Genomic DNA, 22,204 nt, shown 5'->3' with positions numbered 1-22,204 from the left:
CGTTGGCCATAGCTCACATATCCAATAGACGAGTGTGGTATGTGGGGCAGGCTGTGGCTGCTGGCATCTTGGAGCTGGCGGGCCACGGGTGGCAGGGCATATCATCAGGAGTCTGGTACATGGGTGGATGGACTATACATATCACCTATGCACCGGGGCTCAGGGCAGTTGAGGGGCCCGCTAGGCTGAGACTCAGAGTCCGAACCTGTAGGGCCCCTCTGTTGGCCTGGGCCCCTATGCAGCTGAACAGGCTGCACAAGTGATATGTCCGCCACTGTATATATCACTAATACAGCTCTACTATAGAGTGAATATAAACTGAACATAACACTAGTAAGACCTTACTACAACTATGATGTATGCCTAGTGCAGCTCGTATATCACCCTGTATACCTCTAGTATAGCTGAGTGTACTGTATCACTCTGACTATACCCCCTAACACAGTACCACCTTAGTACAACACTAGTATCACCTTGGTGAAATACTAAGTATGTATGCAGAATAAAGATATAGAAGATCTCTCGTATACCACTAATATGTGTCCTTCACATTGATAGCAGACTTAGCTCTATGCACAAAAGCAGCTCTGCTATATCAGCACTACTGACTTATAGAAGATAATCTATGACAGGTGAGATATCCCCCCGGACCTACCTCATTCTGTCCTGCAGCAATGTCCTGCATAGAGTACACAGTGTATATATATAAGATGGATGGATGTACCCCCCTCCTCCTGGTAATTGTACCCTACAGATATCATTAGCTCTTCCCGTCCCCGGTCACCAAACGTACAGAGAAATTATAAGTAATTAAGAGGCCATAACAAAGCCGTGCGGGGAGAAATTATCATGGGCGATATCCGCTCCCTCTGGTTATTGTTGTAGAGTTCAGTTATATCTGAATAATCTCATACATCTATATACATTATATATGTGTAGGCCAAACCTGCTGTCCATCTCACACTGGGGGTCCTAACTCGCCATTGATGTCAGGCCAAGAAGTAGGATCGGGCATGATCCTTTTGTTCTCTGAGAGATAAGCCGCCACCCGAGAGGCCAGGTTTTGGATATTTTTTCAGAAATAAATGCATGAAAAAAAAAGTAATATTTTTTACATCTCGGTTATGGACCTAATTTATGACAGCTGTTCTTGTTGCCCATAGCAACCAGGGAAATGTAAAATTTAAGTGATACTGTCACTCCCCCCCCCCCCCTTAGTCTTGCTTCATTTCATTGATGGACGGTGTCACCTAGGCGGGGCTTCACAGCAGTTGGGCCCCATCTCCTAACCATAGGGGAGGATCTATACTGTTTGCACCCACCATAATAGAGGAGCAGTGTCCCACTACCTGGGTTCTTGGCACTTTGTCTGAGTTTAAAGGACATTATTGATTAACAAGACTGAGGTTATGTTGTAGTGTTTTATATCTGCAAATGTCGATGTAAAGTCAATATCAATATCAATATTGTAACTGCTGGTGACACCAAGGGCTTGCACACGGCCGCACGCTCCATTGTGTGCAGAGGGGAATTCGGATGCAGGCTCCACGGATGCGCCCGCATCCAAATTCAGCAGAAGTGAAGATCTTGTCTGACACCAGCAGTTCCGTGACCCAGCGAGGTTATGGAACGGACGGTCTCTTACGCCATGTGAACGTGGCCTTAAGGAGCACTGGAAAACACTGATATACCCGTAGGCCTATGGCTGAATCCATGTTTTCCAGGCAGCCCGTAGTCTGCATCCAGCTTCTTCAGCCACTGGTATTGAAGTGCTGAATGATTGGACTCCAGCACACTTGAATTGCGCTCATCTCTAGTAATATATTGTATTTTATACCGCTATATGATAGGTAGAAAGGAGGAGATCCCTGCTCTGCCACCAATCCCCTTCCCACCCGGGTGGAGGATGCCATGCCTAGAGAGGTGGGATAGTCAGTGTAGTTCAGAGCAAGGCAGAGTAGGGATCAGAGAGTGTGAATCTATAAAGATGTGGACTACATGGGTTCAAACATTGGCGAAGAGAGCTGCCCAGGGGATACCAGTCCTATTTAAGGGGTTCCTAATGACAAGTATTCTTCAGCATCTAAATCAAGCATACTGGTCATAAGAACGGTAGTACTAGTCAGCAAGGCTAAGGGTCCTATTACACAGGCTGATGAAAGCCCAATCTATATTGTAAACGAGTGCTGATTAGCACAACAGCCAGGGGGCGACAGAGAGTCCAGCACAGCAGCCAAGGGGTGACAGAGAGTCCAGCACAGCAGCCAAGGGGTGACAGAGAGTCCAGCACAGCAGCCAAGGGGTCAATAGGGCGTCCAGCATGGGAGCCAGGGGGCGACAGAGAGTCCAACCCAGCAGCCAGAGGGCAACAGAGAGTCCAGCACTCCAGCTCTATCACTGTCACACTGCCATCTGCTTTTTAGTCCTCCATGCTGGAAAAGGAAAGTAATAAAACAGAACATCCTAAAAGATAAAAATTAAGAAAACAAAAACCATGACGCTGCACTATACACATGTGTGAGAGAGTCTGTGTGTGTGAGGGAATGTTCACCCAGCTCACCTGTAGTGCGGCCATCTTTTTAGCCCAGAGCTCCAGTCTTGTTGCCAGCACTGGCTCCTGTATCTTCACTCTGTGCTGTATATACTGTATAGTGTATACCTGCAGCTTTAATGTTTTTCTGCTCCCTCACAGATTCACCATAGCCATAAACCAACCCACCACCACCTGGAGCCCACATAGATATATCCACATATAATAAATGACACAGCAACCAGGATCTTAATTGTTGGGCAGAGGTAGGCCACAGCTTTTTTATTTGTATAAATAACTTCCTTATTATAAGGAGAACAAACATAACCACACAGGAGGTGTAACAACAAGGGTGTGCCGGCTGTTGATGCCGACGGGCACTGCCAACTTCATTCCTCCATTATCCATCAACCGCCACGAGGAGCCCGTGTAAGCCTACACGGTGCTCCTACCTCCACCCAACAAGAAAAGGGCCTGCTCCACACCATCCTGTGAACCAGACAAAAAATGTCCAACCCAATTTCGTTTAAATGAACCCCGTCGTGACCCATGAGGCGATGGTTGTCCCCTTCAAGCTGTCAGTGATGTACCACAACCCCCCCCCCTAGATCGTACAAAGCGTGAAGTACGCTCGTTGACTGTACGTCTCGCCTTCTCAACAGCCCCTGCACCTCAGGACCCTTGTCAAGTGACCAGGGGAATAACCTCAGACCATACGCGGATCATTTCTTCAAAAAACCTAGAGAAACGGTCCATGTCCGTTCTGATCATAGTCAGCAACTCCGCAAGCCGAAGAAAACAAAGATTGTTCCCTCCAGCATGAAGAACGAGTACCACCGGGGGAGACGCTGTACGGCTGATGTCGATCACTTCTGTCAATACCTCAGTCCAGTGCAGGCTTTTAATACCCCTCCAATGCATCTCTGCATTATTGAAGCCGAGACTCCTTCCCCCAGGTCTATATTCTGTCCTCTGGGCTGCCCAGAATATGTAAGAGTGCCCAACTAGCGATACATTGGGACGTCAAGGACCTAAAGAGGAAAACAGGTTAATCTAGCAGCTCAGGTCTTATGTAAGTGGCATAACAAGCAGATCTCCATCTCCCAATCCTCTGAACATCCGCTTCTGACATATCTGCCCTAGTCGCCTCTGTCGCGGCACCAATGCCTAAGGAATGGGTGCCATAATCAGCCGGAGAAACCCCAACAAACTCAAGAACTTTCTTCAATACCGATTGAAACTGATAACGAATGAGATAGGAAGAATTTTTCATGCAACGGAAATTGAGGGCCAGCAGGGCGCAACCCATAATATTTTGAAATAATAGCAACCGGGCAAACCACACCCGCCACCGGCAAAATGGACACCCATTCAACCCGACCATAAATTTCTGTTTTAGATTTATGAATTCTAAGCTTTACAGAATTGTTGGCAAAAATAACATCCTCATGAAACAAACCCCCTGGGCGGGTGGCAGCTAGAGAAACTAATTCGCCAACCTGCAATTCCCCAAAAAAGGCTAGGCAAAAGGCCGCCGAAAACAAAGAAACCTCAAAGCTGGAGGAGCAGACAGAACCCAAACTAGCAATAATCTTTTGGAGCAACGCATAAGAAATGGGGCGCCTGCATTCCTTCCTAACGTGCTCCTTCTGCCAGCTCTTGTCTGATCATGAAGTTGGATGTAACATCTGGCCAACCCCTTAATTTAAAGTGAAAGCTTAGCCCAGCTTACCTTCGCTGCGCAACCACAATGGAGCAGCCCTGCTGACGAAGGGATAACATGTAAGAAATGGTAACCGCTAACCTGTCATGATCATTAGACTCGACTGGCCTAGGCCCCACCATAGACGCCCAAACTGACCAGGCCTTACCGTGACAAGCCCAGGTGGCTGGAGTAACAGAAGCTTGGACCAAACTCATGAACCTTGGGTCACTAAGGGGGGGGGGCACTCTCGACCTTGCTCTGTCGCCTCCGGAGGACACAGCCTCCTGAACTCCTGACAATGAGAACGTGAAAGTGCGTCAGCAACCGTATTACTTACCCCTGGAATATGCTGAGCTCTGAAACCAATGTTATATTCCAGACACCAAAGTACTAGGTGCCTGAGGAGTGCCAGAACTGGAAGAGGGAAGACGTCAGCTTACTGTATTTATACAGTGCACTACACTTAAATTGTCGCACCAAAAGCACACTCTCCTATTGACTAAGACTCCACATCACAGTTCAATAGAAACAACAATTGGGAATAATTCCAACGGTGTAAGGTTACGACTAGAGATGAGCGAACCTCGAGCATGCTCGAGTCCATCCGAACCCAATCATTCGGTATTTGATTAGCTGGGGCTGCTGAAGTTGGATAAAGCTCTAAGGTTGTCTGGAAAACATGGATACAGCCAATGACTATATCCATGTTTTCTACATAGCCTTAGGGCTTTATCCAACTTCAGCAGATAACGCTAACCAAATGCCGAATGATTGGGTTCGGATGGACTCGAGCATGCTTGAGGTTCGCTCATTTCTAGTTACGACATAATCCCAGTTCCAGCCAGTCCGCAGGCCAGGGCTGAGCACAGCATTCAGTGCCCAGGAAAGCCCCAAAACCAATGGAACCAAAAGCGTCAGTGAACAAAGAAATATCCAAATTAGTGACCTCATGAGAAGGCCAATAAGTCAGACCATTATACAAGGCCAAAAAGGTCCTCCAAACCGCCAGATCAGCTCTCAAAGGATGAGTAATACGGATAAAAGGAAAGCCGCCTGGAGTAAACAAGACCCATTGTCATGATCCTGCACACAAAGACAAGCAGGCAGACAAGAAGTGATTGAAGCTGTCCAAGAGTAACTCTCTTAACAGAGCAAAAACCATTAATAAGGGCAGTTAGCTTGTCCAGCTTGTCTTTGGGGAGGCAACAAAACCCCAGCTTCAGTGTCCAATTCTATTCCCAAGAAGGACAGCCAAGTACACGGGCCCTCAGTTTTTTTTCACTAGCCATGGGGGACACCAAAACGGTTCATAAAGAAAATAAAAGTGGATAACAAAAACTGACAAATTTCTGTACCACCTGGTGCTATGAACAGTGTATTGTAGTGTATAATTGCGTTGGAAGCTGTCTCATAACGAACCACCCATTCGTGGAACGAACTAAACAACTCGAAGTAGTGGCACGATATGACGCAACCCATGGGAAGACACATATTGTAGTATAACACGCCATTAACCTTAAAAATCCAATAAATGATAGCATTCTGGATGGGCAGGGAGAAGTCGAAAAGCAGACTTAATGTCAGCCTTAACCATAAGGGCACCTCTACCAGTGGCCTACAGCAACATAATAGCCCTTTCAAAGGACACGTATGACACAGCTGCGTCCTCCTTCGGAATACCATTATTCACCGACTCACCTTTAGGATAGGACAGATGGTGAATAAGTCGGAACTTACTTGTGTAATTCAGAACAACACCTAAAGGCGAAATCCTCAGGTTAGAAAATGGAGGGTCACGAAAAGGACCCGCCACTCGACCAACTTCCAGCTCCTGTAAAACCTTATCACATAACACATCTGGCAAAACCCTAGCTGACTTGAGATTGTTAGCCTCGCAAGGAAGGTGAGACAAAACAAAAGGTATGAAGAAACCTTCAGTAAGACTAGAACGAATTTAAACAGCTTCCTGCCTATTGGGGTTGATGCTTAATCAGGGAAGCATCTCTGTTACGCTCACTGGCGTCCTTCCCATCACTAAGGTTGGCGGGTTTGATAGTGGGTTTGGTACGCTGGCGAAACACGGCTACGTGCTGCCCTCCACATGTAGCACATTCGTGCTTGAATTTACAGAGGCCGTAGAATATACAGTGGCCCTCATTAAAAAACCAACTTATCCCTGGGCGCGTACGGCCACTGACCTGGAAGGGAATGAGGCAGTGGCGGTGATTGAAAGGGGGTAGATATTTGTGATAGCATAAGCTGCAGCCAAACATTGGTGGCCTTAACCTCCCAACTTATATCTGGTTGTAACGACAAACGACGACGGAACTCCATCGTACCGCCACCAGGCACTACCACCATGGGACCTGTACGCATTATATATATGAAGAGTTCCGAACATAGTTCAGGGTGCCGTTCCCCCATTACACAGCCCAGAATGGAAAAAGGTTTGCAGCCAATTGTTAATGGTCTTAGCGACCCTAGGCTTACCCTCATACGCTTTTTCAGAGAGGGGCTTACGTTCTTTGTCAACTGTGTGCTGGTCCACCGTGACCAAGGACCAAATGTCAATATATTTATTTTCCCATATCTTCTTCTTCACCTCATCCAGGGGAGACCCTAGTGGGCAAATACAGCAGAAAATGGCTCCTTTTGCACGCCAGCTTTAGGCTGGGCGGGCCTAGCGGGTTGATTGCTCAAATTGGGCTCTAACTTCTGCAATAGGGCTTTAATAGGAGGAGCCACCACACCAGAAGGACCCGGATTTCAACCGCCATCGCTGTGGCAACAGGTTGCTGGAAGGCAGAGGAAGCTGTAGAAGACTGGCTAAGCTGAACAGGAGGCACCACCACCGTGCTGGCCCGACTGGCCCCACGAGACGACCTTCTGGGCGAGGAGGAAGAAGGCTCCTGCCTATGCCTACTTCTACGCGACTCTCTATCCGAACTGGAGCGACTTCGGGAAGATGAGCCGGACGGCGACCGCCACCTAGAGGATCTTAATTTCCTTGAGTAAGCACTCCTCCTTGACTCTCCTGAGTATCTGCAGAGGCGGTGGCATCTGGAACAAGCAGCTCTGCGGCGACTACACCATGAAGAGCCCTGGGAGGATAATTGGGAAGACGAGCGGTTACGACTGCATCTACCCCGCCCCAAAGCACTAGGAGGAATGGACTGTGTGTGATCAGGCAGCCGCTCCATAGTGGAGGCCTCGACATCCAGAGCTGCACGTAAAGGCTGCTCAGCAGAAGGCAGCAGCCTGAGTAACCCCTACAGCTGCAGGAGCTGACAATATAACCTGCTGCTGTATATCTGCAGCTGGCTAAGCAACAACATCAGGGCGGTCAGAAGCCTCCTGTGAGGCAGAGCTAGAGGCTGGATTATTGCCCATAGCAGCAGAAAGAGGGCCATGGCAGTTGTAGGACTAGATAAAATGGCCGGTGCCACGTGCAGCAGTACACTGGGGGAAGGGGGCGGAGCCAGGAGCGCAGGGGCGGCACAGGGAGGCAGGGCAAACAATGGGGCCGCAGCGTTACTCAGGGGACTCAGCAGCCGTCCCTCTATCCTGGCAGCGCCTCCTGGAAGCCGGTAGACTGGGGCTTAATCAGGCTGGTGGGCGGGTTTGCCGTGCGGACCGCCGGCCGCCTGCCGGATCTAACTGCACCAAAGGAGGGGTGGAAAGTGTGGCAGCACCCAGACCAGCCAGAAGCCTCCCCAGGAACCCAGGATCATTTTGCAGCTTACCCCTAAGGGAAGACATTAACTGCTCCTCAGCCATACTCACAACAATATAATCTGCCTCAGGTAAATCGGGGAAGAGGAAGTGAGTAACCAGCACTGACCATATATACCCCCCAGGAAGTGGCACAGATGCCTGAGGTTGCCTGAGACCACATGTTAGCCCACCTGACACCAGGAGCCAGTAAACATGATGGGTAGTACAAATACTATGGGCAGTTAACCATTTAGTGACTGAACCTGCCCCTGCAGTCCTGTATGCCTGCCTTATATTTCTGGCATATCTAATATAGTTCATAGCTCACGGGGTGAACTGATTCTCCTGATTCCATCTCCTGTAGCTCAGTAGGTCACATGAGCCATGTCGGAGCCTGTACCGTACTTCTCTATACTCTACCATGCATCTCCATCATCTATGAGGCTCCTCAGGACACAGAGCTGTAGGCTGCCGCCATGTTGGAGCCTGTGCTGTACTTCTCTATACTCTACCATGCATCTCCATCATCTATGAGGCTCCTCAGGACACAGAGCTGTAGGTTGCCGCCATGTTGGAGCCTGTACTGTACTTCTCTATACTCTACCAGGTATCTTGATATTAGTACAACCTTTTAGCAATGTTTTTTTCTGACATTTTTCTGCCTATAGACGGTCTTGGAAAAAATGTCACAGCCAGAGCAATGAATTATTTTGAAAAACTATCACTGAGCTAAAACATTAAGGTCATTTGTACATTACATAGCATGTAGGTGATCGCATTCACAAAAATAACTAATGAAATGCGTATTTCAGTCGGCACGGAAGACACGGAAGGTGCTGTCAGACCACTTGCCATCTGATAGGCTGATGGTGTCAAGTGGCCGACGTCTCCAGTGGGCGGGCCGCAGACGCTTCCCGCCCAGTAGGAGCTGATGACGCAGATGAGAAACCTGCTGAAGAGATGTGCAGTGAGTTGTTTGCAGAGTGGGCAGCTGGAGGGTGAAAATTGCATTATGTGAGGGAGGCCTGGAGCGGGTAAATTGAGGTGTGTGTGGAGGCCTGGAGGGGGTAAATTGTGGTGTGTGTGGAGGCCTGGAGGGGGTAAATTGTGGTGTGTGTGGAGGCCTGGAGCGGGTAAATTGTGGTGTGTGTGGAGGCCTGGAGGGGGTAAATTGCGGTGTCTTTGGAGGCCTGGAGGGGGTAAATTGCGGTGTGTGTGGAGGCCTGGAGCGGGTAAATTGTGGTGTGTGTGGAGGCCTGGAGGGGGTAATAGCCGATGTATTGGGGTAAATTGTGGTGTGTGTGGAGGGCTAGATAGAGATAACAGCAATGTATTGGGGGGTGGGGAGACGGAGGGGGTTATTTCAGGTGGAGGGGAGTGGGTTGGGAGTTAATTGCAAGTCTATTTGTGGAGTGGAGAGGGTTAATTGTAGGCGGTGGTGCGGTGGATGGGGTTATTGCAGGTGAGGGGACAGAGGTGGTTAAGTGCAGGTGTGTGGGGTGGTGGATGGTGTTAGGGTGAGACTTAGAATAAAGTCTCCCCGCTATACCTGGGTGCTGCCTTATACTGCAGCTGGTCTGGTCTGTGGATCTCTGAACCATAATTCTCCCAGGTTTGGGTGTCGTCAATGCAGATATGATGCCAGTCCCATCTGGGGTGCCATTAACTGTGGGGGAAACACCCACCCCCAGTCTTAGCGAGACTAAATTATCAGTAGGGTATTTTTACAAGCTTGGGAGACATGACACAGACACAGGATTCTGTGAATCAAGCTCATCATTTATTGGACAAAAACACATATTTATACATACAAAGAAAGTTGGCGTCCAACCAAGAAGGACATGGGCAGTGACCAAGCTCCTATTGGTTAGATGTTACATACATAGTAATTCTTGTTCTGATTGGAGTGAGTGTCAATTATGTATTCTATTACTCAGCATGTGAGGGGCTAAGATTAATTAAACAACTTCTTATTTTCAAGATATGTGAACCAATGGGTGTTTACATATCTTACAAGAGCTGCCATGTGTCCCCAGCTGTCCTCGCTCTAATCTTATAGTCAACGATCCTCAGACCCTAAAGGCCCTATTCCACCAACAGATCTGACGACAGATTATCTGCCAAAGATTTGAAGCCAAACCCAGGAGTGGATTTGAAAAGAGGAGAGATCCCAGTCGTTACCTTATGACCTGTTCTCTGATTATAGTCTGTTCCTGGGTTTGGCTTCAAATCTTTGGCAGATAATCTGTCGTCAGATCTGTTGGTGGAATAGGGCCTTAAAGTAAAGAACAAATTCCACTAGCCATAGTAAATAAACAAGTTCTCCTTTTAATAAAGATGGTAAATAGACAGAGCAGGGGCCTCTTTCCCAATAGTTGCATACACAGCATTTATACACAGCATTATACACATTTCAAGACTATAGAATGGAGGAACAGAGACAAAATGTCCTCTCAACTCCACAATAACACGTATAAAATAGATTCTCAACTCCACAGATGGGGTTAAAGGGGTTGTCCAGTGTGGGGGCACTTTTTTGGGGGGACCGGGGAGGAGGTGGCTGAAATAAAAGACGTCCACTCACCTCCCCGGTTCCAGCGGCGGCTCACTCATCGCGGCGCTCCGGTCCCCGTTTCCCGGCCGCTTCTGGGTGGCTGACGCCCAGGCCCGCATCTGCCATGAGGCGAAGTGAAGTCTTCGCCTCAGGCGGCAGCTCCCACGACGCTGGAGGGGGCGGCACTGGCCGCCCCTGCACAGTGAGCTTTCATGCATATATTATATGCATGACCGCTCACTGACTACAGGAGCAGAGAGATCAGCCATAGACTGATGTCTCTGCTCCTGTATGCGTATTCCAGGGCGTGCTACGCTAATAGCGTACCGCCCACGGAATATACGTGCAGAAGCAGGGACTCCAGTGTGATGCCGGACTCCCTGCTCCTGCACTATAGGAGCGCCCCCTGCTGTCAGCTGTGTCTGTGTCCTTATTAGGAGGCAGACACAGCTGACAGGAGGCTCAGAGCAGGGAACTAAGAGTTCTCTGCTCTGTGCCAGTCACTTCTAGGTCGCAGGCTGTGTTAGTGCTGCCATCTAGAAGTGATCTGGAGCAGCCAGTGATGTCTTCCTGGTCAGGCTGCTCTATGAGATCTGTGATCAGCCTGACCAGGAAGCGACCAGGAAGCATCCAGGAGGCCACAGGGACTGCGGGGGAACGATTGGTGAGGTGATGGGGGGACACAGGAGATGGGGGGACACAGGAGATGGATGATACAGGGGGTAATTGTTGGGGGGACACAGGAGATGGATGATACAGGGGGTAATTGTGGGGGACACAGGAGGAATATGAGGAGATGGATGATACAGGGGGTAATTGTTGGGGGGACACAGGAGATGGATGATACAGGGGGTAATTGTGGGGGACACAGGAGGAATATGAGGAGATGGATGATACAGGGGGTGATTATGGGGAGCACAGGAGGAATATGAGGAGATGGGAGGATTATGGGGGGCACAGGAGGAATATGAGGAGATGGTGAGACACAGGTGGGGGGGATTATGATGAGATTGGAGGATTATGAGGAGATGGGGGACACGGGGGATTATGACTACAGGAAGAGATGGGGGGATTATAACTGCCTAAGGGGGATTATGACTACATGAGGAGAATGGGGATTATAATAGTGTGGAGATGCAGAAGGGATCTTCTAAATTGTGGAGCCTAAAATGTCTGTCCAATAGATGCTGCAGGGACAAGTCATGGCTAACAGAAGTCTTCATGATGGAGTCGGATCTGAATGTAGAAGAAAAGAGAAAGTGAACAACTCTGATGAGAGAAGACGTCACTTGTGAGTCACTGGATGTAACTGTACCCTGATCACTATACTGTCACTGTGTGGGGGTAATGCTGGACTCTATACAGTGTTTTTTATTCAGTAGCACTACTGGTGGTATTGATCAGTCAGTGGTGGAATTTTTCCCTTGTAGTGGCAATATTGGTAATAGTATTTAGTCACTATGGAGTGCTGATATGCAGTCATCATGTGGTGGAATTATTTGGTGTTTATATGATGTTGATCTCAGTTGAGGGGGGGGGGCGCTATTTCAGTTCTCGCCTCAGGCAGCAGAAGAGCTAGAATCGGCCCCGCTGACGCCGCCCGAGACGCTACGTCTCAGGGCCGCTCAGCCGCTCAGTGAAGGAGGCGGGATCCGTGTTAAGTCTGCTCGGATCCCGCATCCTTCACTGAGCGGCTGAGCGGCCCTGAGACGTAGCGTCTCGGGCGGCGTCAGCCACCTGGAAGCGGCCGGGAAATGGGGACCGGAGCGCCGCGATGAGTGAGCCGCCGCTGGAACCGGGGAGGTGAGTGGATGTCTTTTATTTCAGCCACCTTCTCCCCGGTCCCCCCAAAAAAGTGCCCCCACACTGGACAACCCCTTCAAGTGCAGGTGTGTGGATGGGGCGGATGGGGTTACGTGCAGGTGTGTGGGTGGGCGGATGGGGTTAGGTGCAGGTGTCTGGGTGGGGCGGATGGGGTTAAGTTCAGGTGTATGTGGGGGCGGATGGGGTTAGGTGCAGGTGTGTGTGTGGGGCGGATGGGGTTAAGTTCAGGTGTGTGTGGGGGCGGATGGGGTTAGGTGCAGGTGTGTGGGTGGAGCGGATGTGGTTAAGTGCAGGTGTGTGGGTGGAGCGGATGTGGTTAAGTGCAGGTGTGTGGGGCGGATGGGGTTAAGCGCAGGTGTGTGGGGGCGATGGGGTTAAGCGCAGGTGTGTGGGTGGGGCGGATGTGCAGTGTCCCAGTACAGGATATATATATGTATACTGTTGCCTATAGGCACTGGAAATGGTTAATGGCCACTGCAAAGAGTTCAGCTTGTATTGCGCCCCCAGTGTTCAAGTTTGGTATTCTTCATATTCTCCTATGTAAATTCATTTGTATGTGTTTCCATGTCACATGGTGTGATAATGCAAATGGCCTAGTGTCACGTGACTTCTCCGGCTGCCATAGTAACCCCAATAGCCGTCAAGCTTTTGGCTGTGGTCAGTCACTTCCCATCTGGCTCTCAAGGGAGATGGTTGTGTGTGTCCTCCCTCTACCTCCAAGAGGAAGGACTAGTCCGCTGCTGCTCTGCAAGCAAGGCCGCAACTCAGTGTGATCCTCTCGACTACCTCAGAGACAGATTCCGCTCCAGTCCTGACCAGTCTCCTCCTCAAGATTTTCTATTCTATTCAAGATCTGGGTAATGTTCTCAAGTCGCTATCTTCTTCTCATCCTCAACAGCAAGTATTCTATTCAGTACTATTCCACCCAGCATCATTCTCAGGGAACTACTACTCCCATCCTCCATGAAGATTCCTTTCACTCAATGTAACGCTATCACACTACGGCCTATTGCAGCATCAACCATCTGCTCAGTTATATTCAAGTTTACCTATTCCTGGTTGCATCCAGAGAGACTGTTGCTATTGACAACCACCGTGTTAATAAACGCACAACCACCGTTGTTTCTGAATCATGGCATTGGTCTAGTTATTGGCGCCTTGACTAAGGGCAACGAAGAATTGTCCTGGGGTCCCGCTTACTCAAGTTCCCGTGGTCTAGCCCTGCACCCTTGTGCCAATACCGTGACCATAACATCTAACAGTGGCAGCCCGGGTACCGCTAACATCTACTCCTTAGCGGGTTACTCCAGATGGGGTTAAGTGCAGGTGTGTGGGTGGGGCGGATAGGGTTAAGCGCAGGTGTGTGGGTGGGGGGGATAGGGTTACGTGCAGGTGTGTGGGTGGGGGGGATAGGGTTACGTGCAGGTGTGTGGGTGGGGCGGATGGGGTTAAGCGAAGGTGGGTGGGTGGGGCGGATGGGGTTAGGTGCAGGTGGATGGGGTTAGGTGCAGGCGTGTGTGGGGGCGGATGGGGTTAAGTGCAGGTTACTTGCAGGTGTGTGTGGGGGCGGATGGGGTTAGGTGCAGGTGTGTGGTGGGGCGGACGGGGTTAAGTGCAGGTGTGGGGGGGGGCAGATGGGGTTAAGTGCAGGTGTGTGTGGGGGCCGATGGGGTTAAGTGCAGGTGTGGTGGGGCGGACGGGGTTAAGTGCAGGTGTGTATGGGGGCAGATGGGGTTAGGTGCAGGTGTGTGTGGGGGTGGACAGGGTTAAGTGCGGGTGTGGGGGGGCAGATGGGGTTAAGTGCAGGTGTGGGGGGGGCGGATGGGGTTAAGTGCAGGTGTTTGGGGTTGGACAGGGTTAAGTGCAGGTGTGGGGGGGCGGATGGGGTTAAGTGCAGGTGTGGGGGGGGGGGCGGATGGGGTTAAGTGCAGGTGTGTGTGGGGGAGGATGGGGTTAGGTGCAGGTGTGTGTGGGGGAGGATGGGGTTAGGTGCAGGTGTGTGTGGGGGCAAATGGGGTTAAGGTTAGTGCAGGTGTGTGGGTGGGGGCAAATGGGGTTAGGTGCAGGTGTGTGTGGGGATGGGGGCAAATGGGGTTAAGTGCAGGTGTGTGTGGGGGTGGATGGGGTTGGGTGCAGGTGTGTATGGGGGCGGATGGGGTTAAGGTTAGTGCAGGTGTGTGGGTGGGGGCAAATGGGGTTAAGTGCAGGTGTGGGTGGGGGCGGCCCAAGCAAGAAGCAGAAGCAAGCAAGTATCACACTAAACGTAAGTCTGTTTTTTTCTATTTTAAATAAAATTGAAAAGAAAAACAAACAGTACTTTTGTTCATCGCTGCCCAGAAGGAAACATCCAGAGATCGCCAATTGAATAAAAATTGAAATTTATTTGTAAAATAGCACTGGTATTTACACGTTTCGGGAACATTCATTTTAAATACCAGTGCTATTTTACAAATAAATTTCATTTTTTTATTCAATTGGCGATCTCTGGATGTTTCCTTCTGGGCAGCGATGAACAAAAGTACTGTTTGGTTTTCTTTTCAATTTTATTTATGACTCAAGGGCCCCTTATGGGAGCATCCCAGCTTTAGCAGCCCTCATACATCCTAGCCAGACCTACTACCTTCGCACGGACCACCGGACTCCAGTACCCCCACGACTAGTGAGGGGTGATATGCATAAAGCCCAAGGGGCCACAAGGTGAGCAGCCTACATTTCTTCCTCATTGTTTATCCACCACCTGAAGGTATCACACGAGGCGCCGGGCCTTTTTTCTTGTTTATTTCCTTTTTCTATTTTAAATAACGATAAAGATGCTAAATAGCTAACAGTGATGAAGTGGTACTGCATGCTGAAATTATTTCATGTTTTTTAGCGATTTTAAGAACATTTTTAAGTACGGGTGCCCTGAGATAAAAAAAAAATTTCAGGGGTGCCCAGAGATAAAAAGGGTTGGGAAGCAGTGGTCTACACTTAGGACTAAAAGTGACAGGAGTAAAAGAAATCACTGTGCCCTTTGGAGGAGAGCAGCCTAATGGGACTGTGAGTGATCTGAGCTTCTACCACATGGCTGAGAAAAGAACCAAAGAAAGTTTCGGGGCTTCTTATCTGCCAAGCGACATCAGGGTACACCTATGCTTTGGCCGGTCAAACTGTGTAGCAAAGATTGTGCATGGTATTGAACTAGTAGGTGCACTGTATAAGTGATAACATGAGTGCCCCGGCGGTCCCCGCATAAGCAAGGGCCGGTTGTAGATTTGGTACATCGGCCAAATTTATGACCAGTGTAAGTGTACGCCAGTCTTGATAAATCCCCCCCCCCCTTAGTCTCTGAGTGCAGCTAACCAGTAGTAGCTTTCCTAGGTAGTCGAGTGTAGTCAATAGAGAGTGGCTAACTTGCACTTGCATCTGTGCTCTACTGTGGATCAGCCTAGGTCTGGTCTCTTCTCTGTCTGGAACACAACTCCACTGGTCTAGAGCTAGGCTAGAACTAACTAACTCTCCAGGAAGTGTGGTTTGAGAGTGTGTGTGGCAGGCTATACCTTCAACCACAGCTGTGCAAAGGGAGAGTGAGACACCTAGTGGCTGGAGTAGGGCCCAGCAGCTAACTACACTAACTATGGCATCTGACAGGACTATTTTTATCTGGGTGTGTGAAAATAGAAAAACCCATAGTGGGACACTACAATAGCGGCATAGGTATATGAGTCATGGAGGTCGCAACTGCAACTGGGCCAATGGGGGGGGGGGGGGGCACAAGCAACACCTGAGTCCTCTATGGTGCGTCTGGCTGACCACCAACGCTCTGATGTAACAAACCCCACATTGTATCTACTAACACAAGCTTTTTAATTTGACTAAAGACTATGTATATACATATTTAAATCACATGAAATTAAATACAATTCCTATGAAACACTACCCAGGTAGGTGAGACGTGCATCCGCAGGCTAGGGAATGCTTGTGTATTGCATTGTGAATAGCTTTAACTGTTTGTGCTTTATTATAACTTTTTCAAGTATTATAGATTTAATTTATCAGTGTATTTATTGTAAGTTTTATTTCTGTCATACCATAACATCATATTTACTAATGAGGATTTAAAGGGAATTTAAAGGAGTAGGAAAATACAACAGTTTGTTTTTTTTTAGAAAAAAATATTTCTACATCAGTCCATCACAACATAATGTCAAGTGTCTGATCAGTCTGGTCCAACCATTAAGACCACCACCAATGAAAAAAAAAACAGTGTTTAGCAATCTTGGGCAGTCCCACAGAGTTTGAATGGAATGGTAGTGTGCATATTCGAATAAGAGAATAAAGAACTGAATTCTGGGGGCTGTCATCCCATCTGTTCTGGATTGAATTAGGTTGAGATATAATACAGAAAGATGGAATAATCCTGATGGAATTGCCAGATGGGCCTCTTGTCCACCACTTATTCCTGAGCTTGAGCCTATTTCTGACCTTTCTCTTTACCTAAGAGATGTTCCTTAGTGTTCATATGTGGTCGGAACAGTATGATAAAACATTTCGGTAAAAACATACATATCACAAGAGCCCAACTTGATGACTGGATTGCAAAGATCTCCATGGCTACTGTATACTTTCCCTGTGAGCTGAGGGATGCTGGGATATAGGACAACCAAACACTGAGGAAGGCCAGCATGCTAAATGTGATAAACTTGGCCTCATTGAAGCTATCTGGAAGTCTCCTGGCATAAAAAGCCACAATGAAACTGATGGAGGCCAAGAGACCAAGATACCCCAACATGATCCAGAAGGCAATGGGTGAGTTCTCATTACATTCAATGACAAGAATTCCAGGTTTACTGTCAATGTTCATTTGAGTAAATGGAGGAGAAGCCGACATCCAGCTGATGCACAAGAGTAACTGAAGGAGTGAACAGAAGACGATGATCATGTAGGACACTCGGGCACTTGTCCATCTTTTAAGACTACTTCCAGGTTTGGTGGCCATGAATGCAAAGACTACCATGATGGTTTTAGCCAAGATACAGGAGACACAAAGGGCAAACACCATGCCAAATGCTGCCTGGCGTAGAAGACATTTCTCTTTCTCGGGGTAACCAATGAAGACCAAAGAGCTCAGGAAGCAGAATGACAACGACACCAACAAGATACAACTGAGGGAGTAGTTATTTGCTCTGACCATCGGAGTGTTCTTGTAAAGAAGGAAAAGTCTCAAGATAGAAATCGGAACCATAGAAGAAGAAACACTGGTGGTCACTAAGATGAATCCTAGTGGCTCATAATAGGAAAGATACTCAATAGGTTTTGCAAGACATCTGTCCTTCTGGTTGTTTGGCCACATATCCCATGGACACTTTAAACAATCTATGGAATCTGAAAGATGAAGCCAAATTATAAGTACTGAAGAAATATATTTTCAGGGGTTTCTCAATGCACATAACTCCTTTCATGTAGGAGATGGCTTCCAGCAACCATGGTAATCGGTATTTTTTGCCAGAAAAACAAGATATTTCCCCATCGAACAGTGTATTCTTGAGTGGGGGACAAGCTGCCACGAGGCATATAGAGAAGGATTGTCTTCTCACCTGTTTGGTTGGAGATCTCTCCTTGGGGGCAAGGGACACATTCAAAGCAACAAAGAGGTTCACCCTCTCGAGAAGCCTTTCTGAATCCAGCAGGGCAGCTCTCGCTACAGACGGAAATAGGAACCTAGATGGGTATCAAAATATAAATAATATCACTCTGAAGTTCTAAGCTTCCCATCCATGCCATGCTATACTGTAGTATTTGTGGCCTTATAAACATATACACGATACAAAAACATTTACTGTATATTAACTCAGGATTCCTTAATAGGATATTTGAAAATTGTTTTTCTTTATCAGACATTTTAACTATCATGAATCCTATTTACAAAAGACTTTTTGAGCTATTTCAGTTTATTTCATGATATTTAGCTGTCACTAGACTAAACTTAACTTGATATATGATGAGATTCTTGTCTTCCAACTTCTATGGGCCGATGATGTATTGAGAAGTCTGTACCAGTTAATAATGTCGTACCTGCCTTACCTGCCACTGTTGGGGATATCAGCCAAAGATCTAATGTATATGGGGAATTCATGATTATGTACATTAGGGGAAATAAGGACCACACCTGAATTTCTCTCTTCCATTTGAAATAAACATTCATGGTTGGCCAAGCTGAGAATGCTTGTTCATGGTGGATGTTTATGGCTGTCAATCTGCTGCCAGCTATTTCTATGTATATAGCCAGTAAAAAGCAATATCCCATGAACATTTCTAATTCAGATGCTCTTCTGACCACCATGAATCATCTTCTGTGAATATTTTAGAAGCTTTTTTATGTTACCTCATGGCTTCCATGTGGCCACCAGACTGAACTTGAGTTGATGGTAAAAGTATCGTTAGATTCAGCCGCAGAGTCGTAACTTCCAACTTTCACTTGAGTTATTGAACCATCGGGACGTCTCTGCCAGTTGACAATGTCGTACATTGCTGGTGGATCCCCATCTTTATTGAAGAACAGTTCTCTCTTGCTAATCAAGGGCACTTGTACTTTTTTAAAGTAATGCAGAAGCTGGACAAAGAAGGACAAAACAATGGACAATGTTGTGTGCTCAGGTCTTCTGACCTTTGGGTTCCTTTGCGAATGGTGAGTGTTCATATACATTAGTTAAATTAAATGGTGGCCTAATGTGTTTTTGAGAGTGGAAAAAGTGTACACATTAGATAGAAGAGGGTTGATGGTTGGTTAAAAGGGTTTTCCGGGTAAAACATAGATTAAAAAGTAATAAAATTATAAACGTCAAGTAAATGTGGTGGCACATAAAGACTAATAATTTCATAGTAAATCTGGTAATACTTAGCTACTTACCTGCCATGGTTTAAACATCTTCAGATCGGAGCATTTCCTATTTGAAAATGGTCCATCCCATTCATTGCAGTGCATGAGGTCATCGAGGGCTTTTGCTATCACGTGTACAGCAGAATAGACATTATAGGAAGTTCTTAAATATGAAACATCATTATAGCTATTGAGGGTGCCTGATAGGTCCTCATACCCCGTACATAGCCTAGACTCATTATTAGGACCACTGGGGTTATTTTCGATGGGAAAGGAACATCCGAATGCCTCTTCCCAGAATATCTTGGCCCATTTGGCCCCTGGAACATTGTAAGGGGTGATACTGTTGAGATATTCTTGAAACCCCTTTATATTTGAGCTGTGATAAGCAAATCCAATGGTACCCAAAAGTATGGAAGAGTATCTATCTACTGAGAGTACATTCGATATGGACCAAGCTTCACTGGCAACAAGGATTTTTCCTGTTACATCTTGTGCTAACATCTCTACAAGAATATAGATGACCGCGAGGTCTGTACAGAAGATCACTACCACTTTAGCTGTTGATCTCTTGATCACTTTGACAATGTCTTTAATATTTTTGAAGGTAAAATCACTTGGTACGTATTGGGTGAAGGCCACACAGGCTCCAGACCTTGTTATTTCTTTTTCCATGACCATAACGCCCTCTCGTCCATAGTCATTATCGCGACCAATGAGCCCGACCCAAGTCCATCCAAAATGTTTGACCATTTCAGCTAGTCCTAAAGACTGGAAATAATCACTAGGGACAGTCCTGAAGAAGGAAGGAAATTGTGTCCTGTCACTCAGTAGAGGGCTGGTTGAGAAAAAGCTGACCTGTAGGCAGATTTTAATGCATACTTGTCAGGACATGATCCATGCGTTATTTGTTAAAGACAATACTATACAAAAATACAATACAAAGATAAAGACACAAACATGGACAGATATAGTAAACACTGCATCTCCTACCTACTGGGGGTTCTTCCTTTAATTCTTACTGGGTCAGCTATCTACCTACTAGCCTTATTAACCTACTGGAACCAGCTATTGTTATATTAGAGGGATGTTTGATTTAAGCTTACTTGTCTTGGCCGAAGGTCTGACCGTTGTGCCCTCTGGGGATCTATAGATCGGTGCCCTGGCTCCTTTCTCATGAATTGAGTCACAGGTTGGTGCATGACCATTCATTCTCTATGGAGCCTCCGGGGAGGAGCCAGGTGCTGTACTTGGCTCTCTCTGTTGCCTCCACAGAGAATAAATTGAGCTGCAGGTCACGCGCTGATTCTCAGCTCCATAACTAAGAAAAGAGCCTGGGAACCAACCTAGAGATCCCCGGGAGGCACGGAGGTTGAGCCCTACGTGACCTCATACTGGTCTCCTATCCTGTTGATAGGGCTCTACATTACACAAGAGGAAGGGCTCCCTGGCTCCTGCCAGTAATCGGCTATTCACAATCGGCTATCCTACAAAGCTTTTTGACCAAGTCTTTTGACTTCACAACTTTTTTTTACCTACCTGTGGATATTTGTACAGTCCTAATAAATAAGCCATTTGAATGGAAAAACTGGATGCGGAGTACCCAATGATGGCAGCTAGGGGTGGACCTTCACGGCAACAGTAATTGGGTATACCTGGATCAAGTCCTGTCAGCATCCAAAAGGTCCCCTCCATCTCCCTATTCAGTACAGCACAGGAGTCAATATGATAGAAGCCCAGGCTGATATTTGGGAGAAGTTCCGGGCTTCTATTGATTTCATCAATGGCAAACCTCATGGCCTGGAAATACTGGTAGTGTTCTAAGCGGAACCTGAAATATGGAAATGATGGACTTCATAACATTTATACTATATTGTACTTATTCAGTATCACAATATTGAGCCCTTGATAAATAGGCCCAAACGAAAGTGTCTTGGATCGAGAGGGACTTTACAGTGAGAGCCATACCTGAAGGTTTAGTGGGAAAGCAAACACTGGATGCCGGGCCAATTCTAGTTTTTCTACTTCTTGATGCAGAAGCTAAATACCCGCTACCTCGCCCCATTTAAAATTGTAAGTATGAAAGGTTTGTGCGCATAAAATCTGCAGTATGTAATAGTACCAGCAAAGTAGACACTCTGGGGGTAGTGACGCTCCTGAGTTTTGCTCAAACATTTGAGAGATGTCAGGACCATTGGTTGCGTACAATAGAGGAGAGGCACGGAAGACACAGATGGTGAGCCCTAATCTGGTCCCACCAGCTGACCCTGCCTACTTGCCTTAACATCTGTATGGTGGTGGAGATGGCACTCTGTGTAACAGTGGTGCTCGAGGTAGGGTAAGGTCCCAAGTATAGCAGTAGGAAGAATCCCGGCACTCACCAAGTTAAATAATTCCTATGTATTCAGTGCAAAGACATCACAGATACAGTAGGACGCGTTTCGGCTCATAGCCTTCATCAGCTCCACCAACTTGGTGAGTGTCGGGATTCTTCCTACTGCTATACTTGCCTCAACAGTCCTTGGTGACTGCGAACAAACACAGATACAGTACATGCATTCACTCGCTGACACACACATAGATACAGTACTTACAGTCTATCCCTCTTTCTCTCTGCAGTCAGGCCGATATTGTTCCACACTCTAGGTCTGAGGACCTGCAGGTCATGTGACTCAGGTCCTTCATCACTCTCCATTTCTTTGTGCAGGACTATAGGTTGGAGGCTGAATTGCAGCTCCTCTTCAGTAGGCAGCAGAGACTTCATCCTCCCTCATGGACAAAGTGTCCCTGAATGGATGGCCTCCATGCTCTATCACCTGACTAGATGGTATCTGGGGCTACGAGAAGGAATCAGGTCATGTGTAGCCAGAGGCGAACTGTAGTGGAGACTAAAAATGTAAAACTCTGATCCCTAGGGCCAGATCCAGACGTATTTCTGATAGTGAGCAGTGATCATAGTGGGTCCCTCTGTCTACTCTAACCTTGGCTTGAGAAGACTAGTACATGTTAGGCCGGTTC

At 47.5% G+C, this 22,204-nt stretch overlaps 2 protein-coding genes across 2 annotated transcripts in view; both read right to left on the bottom strand.

Moving 5' to 3' along the window:
* LOC138785047 (vomeronasal type-2 receptor 26-like) overlaps positions 1-10,562 on the bottom strand; it is a 29,299-nt gene extending 18,737 nt beyond the window's left edge. The window contains exons 1-6 of the mRNA XM_069960680.1: positions 10,534-10,562; positions 10,131-10,206; positions 8,802-8,940; positions 6,726-6,854; positions 5,934-5,993; positions 4,263-4,527 (exon numbers count right to left, since the gene is read on the bottom strand). Of these exons, the coding sequence (XP_069816781.1) occupies positions 4,263-4,527; positions 5,934-5,993; positions 6,726-6,854; positions 8,802-8,940; positions 10,131-10,206; positions 10,534-10,562 (698 nt within the window). The remainder of the gene's footprint in view (positions 1-4,262; positions 4,528-5,933; positions 5,994-6,725; positions 6,855-8,801; positions 8,941-10,130; positions 10,207-10,533) is intronic.
* A 6,218-nt stretch (positions 10,563-16,780) lies between these two features.
* Positions 16,781-21,950, bottom strand: LOC138785031 (extracellular calcium-sensing receptor-like). The gene is made up of 6 exons (XM_069960679.1): positions 21,781-21,950; positions 20,897-21,017; positions 19,217-20,044; positions 18,692-18,919; positions 17,904-18,027; positions 16,781-17,691 (listed from the first exon to the last, which is right to left on the bottom strand). The coding sequence occupies exons 1-6, from the start codon at positions 21,948-21,950 to the stop codon at positions 16,781-16,783; spliced, it is 2,382 nt and encodes a 793-aa protein (XP_069816780.1).
* Between the last annotated feature and the right edge of the window lie 254 nt (positions 21,951-22,204).

Source organism: Dendropsophus ebraccatus, chromosome 1, assembly GCF_027789765.1.
Source record: "Dendropsophus ebraccatus isolate aDenEbr1 chromosome 1, aDenEbr1.pat, whole genome shotgun sequence".
NCBI classification, from domain to species: Eukaryota; Metazoa; Chordata; class Amphibia; order Anura; family Hylidae; genus Dendropsophus; species Dendropsophus ebraccatus.
This window is presented reverse-complemented; position numbering and strand designations above follow the sequence as displayed.

Coding starts and splice junctions, on each gene's coding strand:
- LOC138785031 (XM_069960679.1), bottom strand. CDS start 21,950: ATGAAGTCTCTGCTGCCTACTGAAGAGGAGCTGCAATTCAGCCTCCAA. Junction 18,920..19,216: donor AGATGTTTAAACCATGGCAG/GTAAGTAGCTAA, acceptor TTCTTTGTCCAG/CTTCTGCATTACTTTAAAAA. Junction 17,692..17,903: donor AGAGATCTCCAACCAAACAG/GTGAGAAGACAA, acceptor TTCATCTTTCAG/ATTCCATAGATTGTTTAAAG.